The sequence below is a fragment of the Rousettus aegyptiacus genome, unplaced genomic scaffold (assembly GCF_014176215.1).
Source record: "Rousettus aegyptiacus isolate mRouAeg1 unplaced genomic scaffold, mRouAeg1.p scaffold_m13_p_17, whole genome shotgun sequence".
Classification (NCBI taxonomy): Eukaryota; Metazoa; Chordata; class Mammalia; order Chiroptera; family Pteropodidae; genus Rousettus; species Rousettus aegyptiacus.
The window spans coordinates 15596080-15612063 of record NW_023416292.1 but is presented as its reverse complement, the minus strand read 5'-3'; the positions used below and the strand labels follow the sequence as shown (position 1 = coordinate 15612063).

The 15984-nt window shown below is 44.5% G+C and overlaps 1 protein-coding gene across 2 annotated transcripts; it reads right to left on the bottom strand.

The window, feature by feature from the left end:
* Nucleotides 1–2105: 2105 nt before the first annotated feature.
* NPHS2 (NPHS2 stomatin family member, podocin) lies at nt 2106–15478 on the bottom strand. Of its 2 annotated transcripts, none has more exons than XM_016141183.2 (8): nt 15154–15478; nt 12798–12901; nt 10712–10784; nt 9028–9110; nt 6078–6281; nt 5505–5560; nt 4088–4166; nt 2106–2963 (listed from the first exon to the last, which is right to left on the bottom strand). In XM_016141183.2, the coding sequence occupies exons 1-8, from the start codon at nt 15425–15427 to the stop codon at nt 2685–2687; spliced, it is 1152 nt and encodes a 383-aa protein (XP_015996669.2). In that variant the 5' UTR covers nt 15428–15478; the 3' UTR covers nt 2106–2684. The 2 variants fall into 2 exon arrangements, with proteins under 2 accessions (XP_015996669.2, XP_015996670.2); XM_016141184.2 differs by having other exon boundaries at nt 2684–2963; nt 5501–5560.
* Nucleotides 15479–15984: the final 506 nt, after the last annotated feature.

Here is a 15984-nt window from a genome sequence, read left to right as displayed (position 1 = left end):
CCCATTATTCCCCTCCCGTCAAGCCCTCCCACCCCACCAGCTGGTTGATATCTAGGACACTTCAGACCATTCAAGCAGATCCAGAAGGTGCCCACTGGCAAGCGAGTGAGAAATTGACATGTTGACCAGAGCTGGGCATAAGAGCAGACCATAGGCACTCCCCAAGTATGTATGCGAAATCTGCTTCTGTCAGAAAGAACCATGCTACAAGGGATTATTAAAGGTCATAAAAGCCATTATTGGATTATGTCCCTGGCATTCACGTCTCGTTGTTCTGTTCCTGCTTCTGGTTGTGCCTGGACCACATGACCCTACTTCCTTTTTCATCACTCATGCCAACATCTGCCATCCTGAGATCAGGAACCATCTAGATGGGGTGAAAAGTGATCAACGACCCTTGATGCCAACTTGTCCTGGTAATAAAAAATTCTCCCCACTTCAGGGATGCCGTAATTGCCATCGACTCTTTAAATGGGCTGGACCATCTATGACCGTGCCTTGACTGGTCCACGGAAGCAAACTGCAGACCCAAATAGAGTAGACCTTTTAGGAAATGACCCAGGAGTTCCCCCAACGCTCATTCTACTTGATGCTGCTTCCTAAGTGCTTGCTTTCCTCTCTCCCTCTGGCACCGCGCTCCCGGCCCTGGCAGGTTTCATTAGCTCCTTTGGCTTACTTGGATCGGCTGCCTTTTGGATTCCACACGTTGTATTTTGGCACTTCTGCGTGGTTTAGAGCGTTGCCTGCTACTTCTGCTCCAGAACCTCCCATCACCTCCAGCAGAGACTGCTCAGTCCACGGCCTTCGGCACTGCCACTGCCCCATAACCAAGCAGGGTCCTTGGGAGTAGGAACTAAGAAGACTTTCTCTTAACAAGATACGGAAATACTTTTTTCAGAACTGAATGAAATTGGCTTTGGAACAAAATTGAAAATTATCTCAATAGATGTAGTAATCTTATAAGCAGATTGTTATATCAATAAATGTATTTGGCATGGTTGTACGAATATGTAGGTTTTGAAACCATCTCATAGTCCTGTATAATCTTGGGAAGATGGGTTGCTTGGCTAAGTTGTAGGGCATAGAGCGAGGCTGGGCTAGAACGTGTGGTTTTCTAGCTGTGGGCGGAGGAGAGGTGGTGGCCTGAAGACGTATGACAGAGATGACCCTAAGGCTGGCATCGTTATGTACTGCTGTACTACACTGCTAGGGAGTTTCTGTTCTTTTTTTAGAGCGCAGGAGGTGTGGCAGGGATAAGTACTGCAGTGGTTCAGGTAACAGGACAGGCAAAGCGGCCTTGGCCTTGGGCTTTGTTTATCTTAAACATAGTGAGAAAACAGCTTATCTCCAACAGACTAGATGCTACAGAGGTTCCAAGGTCCACTGTTAGGAGGTCAGAATACATTCTCTCTCTCAAATAACATTCAGCAGGGTTTTACAGACTAACATTCGTAAGGAAAACCCTTTTTGAGTGTTTTTATGCAAAATATTTAAAGTTCATCTAGAAACAGCAGGAACACATCTCCATTATAGAATAATAACATTGGCTAATATGAAGAGTAAAGAGGCGGTTTGGAGGAGAGAGAAATCACCAAATAGTGAGCGCTGGGGGTCATTCCCACCATTTCTTCCTGTTCCGGCAACGTGGAAATTCCCATTATAAGCAGAATTCTACTAACATGATGATTTTAATCACATTTTTGTAATGTTAGTAATGTCTGTAATGTTACTAATGTTTTTAAGTTTATGGAGGATTCGCTGTATTTTTCGGTGTGCTTTCTTACTTACTTGGCTAACCTTTTTCTTTAGATACGTAGTTCTAATTGTGTAAGACAAGTTAATGGATAATGACAAATTACAGAAATGTATTCATATTAGGGAATATCATCTGTACAAGATAAGACTTCTTCAGGGCATGTACAGATCACAGAGTATTATTACTGTTTGAAAAATGAGCGGGCTGGCCAATTCTACACCGAAAACACATCGGCCCCATGTTTATAGTGACGCTTCCTCAGATTTTAAGCAACGTGTATCAGATAAAGGGTTTTGTTTGTTTGTTTGTTTTATTTCTCTATTTTAAAAAGGAGTCTCCATAAAAAGAATTCCTTTTAAATTGTTTAATTAGGTGTACATTTTATATCTAGCCCAAGTACATCTCTTTTACTTTCCTTCCCTCGGGAACATTTACGTGTCACCGTGGTGCAGGTATCAGGATTGGGTGTGAGAAATACGGGGTAAAGTGAATAAGGTTGAGTGTGGCTGGGGGAAAATCCTAAGAGGTGCCTCTGAGGAGTTGGTAGTACAGTTGGGGCGAAGCCTGCGTCTTAAGGACAGGATTACGAGAGAGTGTGATAAGCCCATGATAGGGGTGTGTAAAGGGCCGTGGGAGCAGCACCGACCTTGTCAAAGGGGCCACAGAGCAGACAACATCTTCCGGAGTAGGACGTAGACTAAAACTCTGTCTCATGATCACTCTGATGAAACGATCTACTTAAATTTGTCATGTGGCTTCTTGGTCATGACACGATTGCCCTGTCTTCTCACAGATTGCTGCATTGTGACTTTGTACGTTCCCAGGGCATTCCATATGGCAGCCCAACAAAGTGAGAGCAGAGCGCCTCCCCTCGGGATGTGGCCACTCCGTGGGGGCCCCTTGACAGTCACGCTGTCTTTGGCTCCTCTCATAACATGGGAGAGTCTTTCTTTTTAGGATTCAGCGGCTCCACGGGTTTGGAAGGATTTGGCAAGGGGATGCTTCCTTGAGTTCGGTTGCTGGGAGAAGACAGGAAATTTAGCAGGTCAAAGGGCAAAGGTAACACCACCGTGGACGGCTTCTCTGTGGACAGGGATTGAAGAGTGTGCAGGTATCGAAGCTGAACAGCAGCCGGGGTGCCCGAGAGAATCTCGGCCGCCGTCCTCAGGGACTCGGAGGCAGCCTTCTCCCCCTCGGCGGCGATCATCTAGAGAACAGATGGGAAGAAGAGCAGAGTGAATTTTCTTCTTCGTCCCATGAAGGTTTTAGTCACTACTCATGGAGCGTCTACTACGTGGCAGGCTCTGTTAGGCAAACAGACCGTCTTCATTTTCAAGGATCTCGCTCTAGGGGAGACCGATCCTATCATTAATTGTAATTTGGGGTGGAATTTGTTAGGGGCCCCGGAAAGTGTCGTGAAGCGTTAGGGGGGTTGTTATTACGTGTAGCAGGTCTGGATTAGTAGGATTTTGTCATATAGAGAAAAGGTTAGCCTGCATTCCAGGCAGAGGACCGGAGTCCTGGATGGGTGACTGACTCCCAACTAGGACAGATGACTGGGTGAGCATTTCCAAAGAAAAAGCACCCAAGCTCACCACCCAAATGCCACTCTTAAGTGGGCCAAGGGGACGAAACTCAGATCTAGAAGCAACTCTGCCCAGTGGGCCAGCCGACTTCCTCCCCTTCCTCTCCCACCTCCTGGCAGTTACCGGCCCTCTGTGTGGTTAGGGGTTTTTCTTCACCTGCTTTCTGTTTGTCAAGAGGCCTCTGACTCCCCGTGGAGGCTTTCCTTTTCCCCGCACCCTTGCCCACCCCACACCAGTCCTAGGGAACTGCTTCCTCACTGGGGAGCCTGCAGAGCAGCCGAGCAGCACAGCCTTCTCCCGGCTCTGGTGGGGAGGGGGCTGGGTCTTGATCACCGTCGTCCCTCTAGAGCTTGCCCAGAGCTAGGGAGCAGGGTCTGAGTGTTATTGACCTAGAGGTGACAGGTGACTGCTATTACCCAGCAAAGATGCCAGCTCCAGAGAAGAGGGATGGATGTGGGGAGACGCTTTGAGGAACAGGGAGTGAAAACGAGACTCGAGATGGAGAGATGGAGGAGTCGGTCATTTTAATAGGGTCGGGTGTGTGTGTGTGGCGCGTGGGGGGGGCAGTTGGGGAAGGGTAGGGGGTGGGGAACAGGTAGCACAGCCAGATTCCTCCTCTGACGGGAAGGTGAGGAAATGAGCAAGTACAGGGCAAATGTTTTACATGAGCAGGCCTTCTGGATTTCCCCACGTTCCCCCCAAAAACAGCCCCTGCGGGAGGGCGGCCTGCCCCGGGCCGGCTCACCCGCACTCTGGCCTGTCTCTGCGCTTCGGCTTCCACAGCCAGGGAGTGCTGAAGCCCGGCCGGCAGCCTCACGTCCTTCCTGGAAAAGGAGGAACACGGCCCACTGGGTGTGGGCACCGCTTTCCGCGGTCAGGGCTTTCGCGGGCTTAGCCGCCTTCTCAGCCGCTGCTGCAGGACGAGCAGTGAACCCCGCCGCCGCGGAGGCTGCGGTCCCCTGACCTCCCCCAGACAGTGGGCAGGAAAGCGCCGCAAGGGTCAGGCCCTCAAACGCAGGTTTGTATCATCACTGATGCTACCGCACGTAGAGCTATGGTTTTCTCTGTACAAGGAAAACAAATTTTGTGTTGATGGATCATGATGATTTCCCCCCTCCCCCAATTAAAGTTTAGCCTAAATCCCAGCAATTAAATTTGAATAATGGAAAAAAGCCTTGACGAGACACACTGTTAATAATAAGGGAAATCATCCACATTTGTACGAGAATTGATTTTGAAAAGGTAGAACTGACCAAATAAGAATAATATTTAATGCATTGCATGAAAGATACAAAATTGTATTTTTACCCCAAATGCTAACTATGAAAAATACCTAGATAGACAACAAGTTGGTGATTCCTCAGAAAGTTAAGTGTAGAGTTACCATGTGATTCCATATTTCCACTCCTAGGTATATACCCAAGAGAAATGAAAACGTTCACACAAAAATTTGCATGTGAATGTTCACTGCAGCATTATTCGTAATAGGCCCTAAGCGGAAACAGCTCAACATCCATCGATTGATGAGTAGATAAACAAAATATGATATAGCCACACAATGGAATCATATTGCACCATAAAAGGGAATGAAGTACCGATTCATGTTAGAACATGAATGAACCTTGAAAACAGTGCCAAGTGGAAGAAGCCAGACACAGAGGCCACGTGTCACATGAGTACATTTATAAGAAATATCCAGGATATCCAAATCCACAGAGACAAAGAGCACATTAGTGCTTGTCGGGGCTGGCAGGTGAGGGGTTCAGTGAGTGGTTCCTGCTTAAAGGCTTTCTTTTCGGGGCAATGAAAATGTTCTAGAATTGGATGGTAGTGATGGTTGCACTACTTCGCGAATATCTTAAAAACCAATGAATTATACTTTAAAATGCTTAAAATGGTGAGTTTTATGTTATGTGAATTTTATCTCAAAAATTTTTTAATCCATAGAGAGGAAATGTGAAAATAATTTGCCCAAATGTTACAGCGGTTGTGTTATGGCTCTGAGATAATAGGTATTTTTTATTTATCCCCCCAAATTGATGCTAACATGGCTACACTCATACTCATGCAATGAAAATAGCTTATCAAATGAAACATTTTAAATAAAACCAAAATATTTTCATTTATCACATTGTGTTCTTCCCAGTTAACCGCCTACCCACATTTCTGTTCTCTCCACTTTGATTCCCCAAATACAGGTCACTGAATCCAAGGCGACCTGCAGAGAGAAGAGGCGAGATGTCGGTGACAGCCCCCAGTGGTTCTGACAAGTGTCCTCATAAGAAGGGAGCAGAGGGACATCTCACTACAGAAGAGAAGAAGGTAATGTGATGACGGAAGCAGAGACTGGAGTGACATACTTTGCAAATGGAGGAAGGGGCCAGGCGCTAGAAGCTGCCAAAGGCAAAGGAATGGATTCTCCTTTCGGAACTTCAGAAGGAGCCAGCCCCCACCTACCCACCCCCTGACTCCTCCGCACCCCGGCTTCCACTCCCACCATTTGGTGCTATGTGGCACTTTACAATGAGTCTATAGCTGCTGGAGTAGGACTGAGGGCAAAAACTATGGCAATAACTGACTAACCTGCACCAGACTGTGATTGACTCAGGGTCAATATGGCAGCCTTTTAAGGGGTGGCACCTTTCCCAGTGAATGCTTGGTACATGAAAGATTCAATAAATAGCCAGTGAAGAAACGAATTCATTTAACGTTCAGCGTTAAATTGATCGAAGTACCTGTACATCTTGGGCAATGCTCTTCCTCTCTAGCAGTATTTCGGTGAGCGACCGATGTGCTAGCAGACGCTTCATGGTGGTTTGCACAAGGCATTGAACAGCTTTGGACACGTGAGCCAGACTGCTTAGGAGAAGAGAGGCGTTCTCCAGTCGGTAGTAGCAGATGGCATCTACCTCCATTACGAACATGTCTTTGGTCACAATCTAGGCAGAAAAAAAGTCGGCGTGACAGGCCTGATTCCTGGGCCCCTTTCCCATGCAGGGATAGAGGAACTAAATGTGTTCAGGGGGGATTTTCTCAGCGTAAGAGTATAGCAAGAGGGAAAAATAGCAGTTGGCCTACCCTTTGTTCAACATAGACATGATGTTTCAGCGTCCTTTGCTGACGACCACCTCCATGATCTGGCCCCTTCACTCCCTCACTTCTGACGTCCTCTCCTGTTATGCCCTTCACCTGCAGCTACACCGACCTTGCTGTTCCTCAGGCCGGTCGGCATGCTCTCAAACTCCAAGCCTCTCCACTTACCGTTCCCTGTGCTTGGAATGTTTTCTCCCCACACCTTGGCACAATTAGCACCCCCCGCACCACATTCTCAGAAAAGCCTATCCTAACCATCCAACTTAAAGATGAACCACCCCCAGCACCCTGTCCCTTTTCCTGATTTCTCCATTGCACTTCTTATTAAAAAAAAAAAAAAGATATGTTTTTGAAGATTATAGAGTTTTTATTAAATACACTAAAGGAACTCACAATTTAAAACAATCCTGTTGTAAGTCTTTTTGTAAAAAATCAGGAATAATTTTCTTATATGAAAAAATCAGTTAATTGTTTATCAGGTCTTTTAAAACTGATGCCCGCCTCCCTAAAAAAATGCTAAAAGAGAAGCATGTTTTGGGAAACAAGGAACCGAATGTATTGATCTCTGGGTGTACACACTAGGGGACAGATCAGTGACGCACACCGAAATCCCTACAAGATGCATGTTCTCAGCACTTCCATTTCTAGACACTGATCACAAGAACATATTTTAAGGATTTAGCTGCAAGGGTGTTACTTATAGTATTGCTTATTGTAATAAGAAATTGGAAATAATATCAACAATAGAGAGTTATAAATTGTGGTACATCCACACAACGGAATGCTATGTGTCCACTTAGAATAAAGGGGTAGAAACATAGGTAATATATCAGAAGATGACCACAGAAATTGCTGAATGAAGAAAAGGCATGCTACAAAATGGACTGTATGGTTTGATACATATGTAGTCTATATTCCCATCTGTAAACATAACCACACACATAAAAAGGTCTGAAAAGATACACTGCAAAATATCAACATCTATCTATAGGTAGTAGGATTAGGGGTAAGTTTAATTTATTCCTTTTTTACAATATTTTGTTATCTAAAATAAGCCTTTTAAAATATATGTAATTTCTATTTACATTTCTATTTACCAAAAGAAAAAATGAGAAAGAACTTCAAACTGAAAGTGGGGGACAATTTAAGAAAGGTGTATAAATCTCAATTACTAATTAATTTTTTTATTGTGGTAAAACACACATACTATCAAACGTACCATCTTAACCATTTTTAAGTGTACAGTTCAGTAGTGTTAAGTACATTCACATTGTTATGAAACCAATCTTAACTCTTTTCATCTTGCAAAATTGAAACCCATTAAGCCACAACTCCCCATTCTTCCCCCAACCCCTGTAACCACCATTCTACTTTCTATCTCTGTGAATTTTTCTACTCTAGGTATCTCACGTAAGTGGAATCAGACAGCATTTGTCTTTTTGTGGGTATACACCATCGTGGGTATACACAATACTTAGTTCACCTATTCAGCCACTGATGGACACTTGGGTTGCTTTCATCTCTTGGCTATTGTGAATAGTGCTGCTGTGAACATTAGATATACAAATATCTCTTCAAAAATTTGCTTTCAGTTCCTTGGGGTATATACCCAGAAGTGGAATTGCTGGATCAATTGGTAATGCTATTTTTAATTTTTTGCTGTTTTCTACAGCAGCGGCACCATTTTACCTACCCAGAAACAGTATTGAAGCGTTCCAATTTCTCTACATCCTTGTCAGCACTCATTATTTTTCTTTTGTTAGCCATCCTAACAGGTGTGAGGTCATTATCTCATTGTGGTTTTGATTTGCCTTTCTTTAATTATTAGTGATGTTGAACATCTATTCGTGTATTCGTCGGCCATTTCTGTATCTTCTTTGGAGAAATGTTGTTCAAATCTGAATTAGTCAAGTCTTTCTGGAGAAATCGTGTGTGTGTGTGTGTGTGTAGAGACAGAGAGAGAGAGAGATTTTAAGGAACTGGCTTACACAATTGTAGAGGCTGACAAGTCCAAATAGGTCAACTGGCTGAAGACCACAGAAAGAGTTGATGCTGTAGCTCGAGTCAACGAGCGGTCTTTTGGCAGAATTCCCTCCCCCTCGAGGAGAAGTTAGTCTTTCTCTTAAGGCCTGAGGCCCAACCACATTATGGAGCAAAATCTGCTTTATTCGCAGTCTACTGATTTAAATATTAACCTTCTCCAAAAAATACTTTCACAGCAACATCCGACGATTTCGGCAAGTATTTGGGTACTACAGCTGAGCCAAGTTGTCACATAAAATTAACCATCACAAGCTCCTTTTCCCATTTTTAATTTTCGTTTTGCTTTCTTGTTGTTGAATTATAAGATTTCTTTACATATTCTGGATATTAGCCCCTTATCAGACATATTATGTGCAAATATTCCATAGGCTGCCTGTTCATTCTGTCGATTGTGTCCTTAGACACACAGGAGTTTTTTATTTCGAAGTAGTCCATATCTCTATTTCCCTTTTCTACTTTAGATTTAAATAGTCATTGTGCCCTGGACCAGAATTTGTAGCTCAGCCACGTAAAATGTAGAGAGAAAGCAAAACCCATCATGTGGCTTACCTCGTGGAAGGGTATCTCCAAGGTTTGGAGACGAAGGTCAACCTTGTGGTAGGTATCCAGGCAGGGCAAAAAGAAGAAGAGGCCTAGAAGAGGGGGCAGGGGGAGTGACAGGTGAACGGCTAGCATGGAGACTGTTTGAGGTTCACCTTTTTTGAACAGGATTGCACATTGCATTGCTTTTTTTTAGCCTCCAGCTACACACAGGCCACAGGGTGAGACTACTACCTCACCACCCCTAGTATGTTAGTTGTTGCTAAGGTTACTATATAATTTGTCGTTCAACCTGGGACACTTTTGAGGATGAGAGGAGAGCACGGAGAGAACTTACTTCAGGACAACAGGCATAAACAGAGATTATTCGCAGCAAATGGGCTGTGTAGTCACCTTGGTGATGATGCTGACTCCTCCCACATTTTGAATTAAATGTCTATCTCCTTGACTAGATTCAAATTCCCTAACAAGAGTGTCTTTTGTACTATTGTTAGCTTTAGTGCCTGACTTAGTGCCTTTTAGGTGCTTTGTAAAATTAGCTTTGAATCCATGCATGTACCAAGATGACAAACTTTAGAGCCAGCAACCTCCATGTGATAGTTCTTAAAAGGTGAGCCCCAGAGGTCATTGGAATAGTAATACCATGATACCAGCCTTCTGGTCGGTTAGTTATTCCTTACCCACCCAATGTAATACACAGGATCGATGTGCAATATTTTTAGATTGATTTGTTGAGATTTTTCTGTGATTCCATTGGACACCATGGGCTGCTGTAAGAGCAAAGCTTTGTTGGAGTCAGTAGCACCTCCCAGAGCCCAGGATCTCTCTGAGGAGCAACCTAGTTAGTCCTTTCCAGCCCAACCTGAGAAGGATGCCAAAAACTAGAACCAAGACAAAACAGTCTCTGTCCTGGACCTATAGGTTCTGGCTCTACTTTTGTACAGACTCATCTGTTGACTATAAATCTTCAAACTCTGGTTTGTATCTTCTAGTCCGGTCTCTCTTCTCTACCTGTTTCTGCAGACCTGGCTGGGATCTTGGACCCTTTCCAATATATACATGGTGAGACTTTGCTCCTTTTCATGCCTTCTTGGCTAGCTTAGATTTCCAAACTCCAGCTGCTCAACTTTTCAGACTGACCGTACTTCTATCCATGCCCATCATCAGCTTGGACCTCTGGACATCAACTTCACTAGATTTTAAGGTCCTAGAGATGGAAAACCATGTCTCATTCATCCATCTTCATTTCCCTGGTAGGTATGCAGTATCTGAAACACCAAGAAGTGCTCAATCTGTGTTTTTTAAATTCCACCAACTAAAAAGAAATTTGTTACTTGGATGCTGAACTTTGCCTCACCCCCTAAACTTTGAACAAGCCCAGCTTTGCTCTGAGAATTCACAAAATTCTGAACATATACACATTCTACATTCTACAAAAACCAGTGCCTGGCCATGGGTCCACTTCGGCCATCCTGGCTCTGGCATTTGGCTCTCTGCACCCATTCTCCCTCTTGGTCACTATGCCCTGGTGGTAATACTCTCTGAAGAATTTCTTAATAACTGTGTTACAAGGAACAGAAAAATAAGGTATCATGAATCAAGTAACTTCATGTAATCAGAGGTCCATATTACAAATATGCATGATTGAAGAACTTGGCAAGTCTATAGGGAGTTTTAAAAAGATGTTTCTTACCAGGCCCTTTGGCTCTTCCAGGAAGCAAATGTCCCAGTCGAAATATAATTACTCTCTCATACTCTTGTACAACCTAAAAGAAAATTTAAGACTTTGAATCACTCCAAGAAAGAAAATAAGTCTTCAAAAGGCCTTTGCACAGGAATGATCCTAGGTATGAAAAATCTTTTCTTTTGAGAGTCGAGAAAAAACTTAATATTTAGGTTTACAAACTCTACATTTAATAAGTGTAGAATTTCAGAAATCAGTGAAAAAGTATATTGGCCATGTTAATTTTTGAGCCCATAGACAGAATTTTGATTTCAGAGTCATGATTACCTAAAAACAAATGCTGCTACTGCATCTAGCATTTCCTACATCAAAGACATCATGCTTGTTTACCATAAAATATTCAATCTTATATTCTTCTGTGACTTCTGCACTATTAGCTTTTACATGTATTAACTATTAGCTATTTAACAGAAAAGGGGAGTATATTTTAATACTATACTTATATTTTGTTTCAAACTGCAAGAAATACCTCAAAATAATGTCCTAATTTTCTACCTTAAGACACTGGAAGTAGAAGAGCAAACTAAACCTAAAGCAAACAGAAAGATCATAATAAAAATTAGAATGGAAATAAACGCAATAGAAAATAGAAAACCAATAGAGAAAAATCAATGGAATCAAAAGCTGTTTCTTTAAAAAGATCAACAAAATTGACAAATATTTAGAGGGATGAAGAAAAAGAGAGAAGAAACAAATTGTCAAAACCAGGAATCAAAGAGGAATGATGACAGGGACATCACTACCGTCCTTATGGAAATAAAAAATATTATAAGAGAAAATATGCCAACAAATTAGATAACTTAGATCAAAGAGACAAAATCCTACAGAGACACAAACTACCAAAACTGACTCAAGAAGAAAAGGAAAAACTGAAAAGACCTACAAGTAAAAGACAGAATTAGTAATTTAAAATTTTCTCACTAAAAAATGTTCAAGACCAGATGGCTTCACTGGTGAATTCTGCCAAACATGTAAATAAAAAGTAAAACCAGTTATTCACAAATTCTCCCCTCAAAAATAGGAAGGAGGGAAATCTTTTCAACTTATTTTCTGAGGTCAGTATTATCCTGATACCAAAACAAGCAAGAAAACTAGAGACCAAGATCTCCTGAATACAGATGCAAAAATCCTCAAGAAACTACCTGCAACCTGAATCCAGTAACATTAAAAAGATTACATACCATAACCATAAGTGGGACTTATCCTAGGAACACATAATTGGTTTAACATCCAAAATTCGGTTAATGCAATCCACCATATCAATAAAATAAAGGGCAAATACCATGTGATCACCTCAGTAGATTCAGAAACAGCATTTGGCAAAATCCAACACCCTTTCACGAAAAAGGAGAAAAAAGGAGGAGGAGGAAGAGATGGAGAAGGAGCCTGCGTAAGGAGTGCGATCAGCAGTGGCCGCAGCAGCATCTGTAGGGTTCCAGCAAGGACATGGATCCTGGCAGCTCCAGTCAATGACTAAAAATGGCAGAGGTACCAGGGCCTGGCCATTTTTGCCCATCGTGAGACTCCTCTATGAAGCAGACTTTGCTCTGGAGTTCCCTTTCGGGCTAGCCAAGACTTTCTCAGAGTTGTACCACAGTCTGAGGCTCGTTCTGTCCGATCCTTTCTTCCTCTTCTCATAGCATAAATGTCAGACCTGGACCGTTGTCTGAAGGCTTTCCCTGCCTGCTTTTGTTCTCTCTCTCCTAATCCCTCATAGACAGTGCCTCCCAATAAGTCTACTTTTGTCTTGGCGTGTGCTCCCCAAACTGACACAGGACTTCATTTACTTCAGGGACTGCAAATATAAGCACCTGTGAGCCAAAGATAATGGTAATTCATGGTCTACAGAAGATGCCTGAGAATTTCCCAGACGTGTCAGAAGTGGACATCATGATTTCTCCCAGGCCGCTGAGGTGAGGAGGGCACTCCATGCAGGACAGATGGCACGTACCAAAACACAGAAGTAAGAGTGGACATGTTGTGGTCAGTGAGAGGCATCGGAAAATTTCCAATTGGGTCCTTATTGGAATCTCACCTTTATGCAGAACCAGACAGAAAAAGGGAAGGTCACGATGATGAGGAGCAGGGACATAAGGACAAGAAGCCACTCACAGGCGCCTAAACCCGAAGCCTTGATACCTTAAAAAAAGAAAAAAAGAAAAAGAAAAAGAATAATTCTATTGGAACTTTGCCATTCCCACTGACTAGTACTTGTTGGTCCAGTCCTTCGTATCAGGGTCAGAGAAGTTTGTGGACTTCGGTGGAAATACAGAGTGAGCCGGATATCGGAGCAGTCGGTTCACAGGGCCGGTGAATTGTCTGTGAAGGGCCGTGTAGACCTCCAGGAGATGGAGCAGGCTCCTGGACAGGCGGTAGTGTATTTCCCAAATACAAAATTGTCTGACCAGGCAATGTTTTCTCCAAGGAAATGCATGTTCTATAGCATTTATTTCTCGTGTAACCTATTTTGGGAAATGCTGCTCCAATACCATCATGTTAGTTTTTATGGCGTTCTCCGTTAAGGGCAGTAACAGTGTTATTGCCATGTTTAGTTAGTTTATAAATCTGTTTCTCTTGCCAGTGGTAACCATGGCAAGTAAAAAATAAATAAATGTACGTCTAAAAATTACATTTTATGAGTAAAGAAAGGCCTCGAAAATTCCCTCATACAGTGGTTAGGGATGTGAACAGAAAATTCATATCTGTACTCAAAACCTAACTCGAAGCTTTGCTAAGAAAATAGTATTCTCTTGGATTGGGTTCCCTGAATATCCAATTTGTTTGATTTAAGTGGATAGTGAACCATTAAATGTTAAAGCAGGAAGAGCCTTTCGATACAACATAGTCCCAGCATTTTGGTAAAGTGAAGCACCTTTTCGTTTCTCCCGAGTCGTAAGCAGCCTGGCTGAGGGAGCGTGGTGCTAGGTGGGGGTGGGGGCTGCCTTCTCCCCGAGAGCCATGGACACCTCCCAGACAAGGACACGGCAATGCCGCATCACCCTCGAGGGGAATTATGCATTGCTTGGGGACCCAGGCTCTACTCACTTAACAGCTGGAGAGATTGAGCGAAGCCCACACAGGCGAAGCTACGTGCCTAAGGCCACAGCTGGTTGGTGGCAGTGCTGTGACCATGGCCAGAAAACAGGGGCAGTTTCATGCAAGTATGCGCCTTTCAGACTGTCTGACTACAGAATTCTGACTTTTCCACTTCCCAGCTGTAGGTCTTTGGGAAGTTACTTAATTTCTCAGTATTTTTGCACATCTGTGAAATGAAAATGATAATACTCAGTACAATACCTAGTGTGTGCCTGACACATTGTAGGGCTCCATAAATGGGGGCTCCCTTCCTTGCCTCCCTGCCAGTGTGGTCTAAAGCACACATAAGACCTCTAATCTTGGCTTTATTGTAACATTGGATCTAACGACCATTTAATGACCGGAAATTTCTGACTGATGAAAAGCCATCAATTGGGCAAAACGGCACTGACATGCTCCACATAACTATACCCTGATTGCATGAATCTTTCTCAGATCACAACTTTTAATGCTCCAGCATATACTGCATTGCTGGTAACCAGGAAATGTTAAAATTTCATAGACAGCAACTATTCCTTATTTCCTTTCCTGGAAACCTCTCTCATCTTACACTTAAGGTGTAAAGAATTTTTCTTCCATTCATTATAAGAAGGATTGGAAGCAGGTAGATTTGTTCCCGAGGGGTGCTCCATCGGTCTAACTTCCTCCTCTTGTTCCTTGCAAGGATCTTGTCCTAACTGGGTTCTTTGCTCCGGGCTCCGTGCACACTGCTTCGGATGCCTTACCTCCTTGTATCCTCACAACTGCCCCCTGAGCCAGGGGCTGGTGTTACCCTGGGTTCACAGATTAAACTCTGGCTTGTCTCTTCTCTACTTGGTTGTGCTTTTCTACTTAGGGGGAAAAAAAAAAAAAAAAAGACAAAAACAAAAACGAAACCGATCACCCTAAAGAAAGTTTAAAATGCTTTTAGGTAAGACTGAGGAGTGGAGATGAGGGAAGAAGAATAAGCTGCACAGTTGCCCGAAGCCACCAGCTTTACTTAAATTAGGTCCCCATGTGCTCTTCCGTGGCCTCAGAAAACAGCGTGGGCCCTTTGCCATTTGGATTGGTTCCCAGTCTGGACCACACTTCCTGCAACCTCCCAATCGCGCTGGCCCCTGAGACCAGCAGTATTTAGTCGATGTTATTTGTATTTCTTCTGATGCATTTCGGTCGTCACCACCGGGGGGTCGGTCCAGCAGGATGCTTTGGCCTCGCGTGGCTTTCCGCACGGCGATGCCACTCTATCTTACATCTCTTGGGTATCACTTGGAAAGGCCGCTCCCCCTCCCGGGGCCCCAGCCTGACTGCTGTACCTTCCTCGGGCCGCTCGCTCTCCAGCAGCGCCACCACCTCGGTGCCCTCGTCGCCGGAGCCCCGGACCTCGTCCACGTCCACCACGGTGGCTGCGGGTGCTCGGGGCTCCCCGGGGCCCCCTGGCCGCCCGAGGTCCGGCTGCTCGCGCCTGGCATCCCGACGCCCGCGGCCTGCGCCGCCCCTCTGCGCCTTCCCGCTCTTGTTCTCCTTGTGGGGGGCCCCGCCGCCTCTCCTGTGAGACTCTCTGGAGGAGCTGCGAGCCCTTTTGTCCATCCTCAGGGAGGCAGAGGCCGGGAGCGCTGTCCCTGATGAATCGCGGGCAGGATGCTGGGCCCGTCTCGCCGGGGACCGTAATGACCTTGGGCTGGGGCGGGGGCGGGGCCTGGGGCGGGTCTCTGGGCGCGGGCTCAGCTCCTGGTGCCCTGCAGCAGCTGCTCTCAGGGGAGCCATAGACAGGGCCCGCCAGCTCCAAGACTGGGTGCTACCTACAACAGTGAGTTTGTGTGAAAGTCCATGTGCCAGGTCACGATGTTTCAAAATGTGTTTCTATAGACGAAGAGCTGTTAGGGAAGATGTAGTTACCGGAAATGCCACCGCAGATGGCTGTGACGCCACTGTTTTGTGATTTGTAAACATGGTACATTTGAAACAGTTTGCGGTCCTCTGTCGTGCCACAGCGCTTAAGAGGGAACAGAAAAGGTCATCGAATTAGGGTAACTTTCAGGTAAAATTAGAAACTTCTTCCCAAGCCCTTGGAGTCTTCCCAAGGGCGCTTTTCCCCACTCCCCCCACCCCCCAATTTGTTTTGTACCCTGGCACTACTCTTTCTG

Bases quoted from the DNA above. Each gene is read 5' to 3' on its own strand.
- NPHS2 (XM_016141183.2), bottom strand. From the start codon at position 15,427: ATGGACAAAAGGGCTCGCAGCTCCTCCAGAGAGTCTCACAGGAGAGGC. The intron at 10,785-12,797 runs GTGAGATTCCAA...ATTTTCTTTTAG, and splicing joins CTGTCTGGTTCTGCATAAAG to GTTGTACAAGAGTATGAGAG. The intron at 6,282-9,027 runs GTAAGCCACATG...TTTTCTGCCTAG, and splicing joins TGGAGATACCCTTCCACGAG to ATTGTGACCAAAGACATGTT.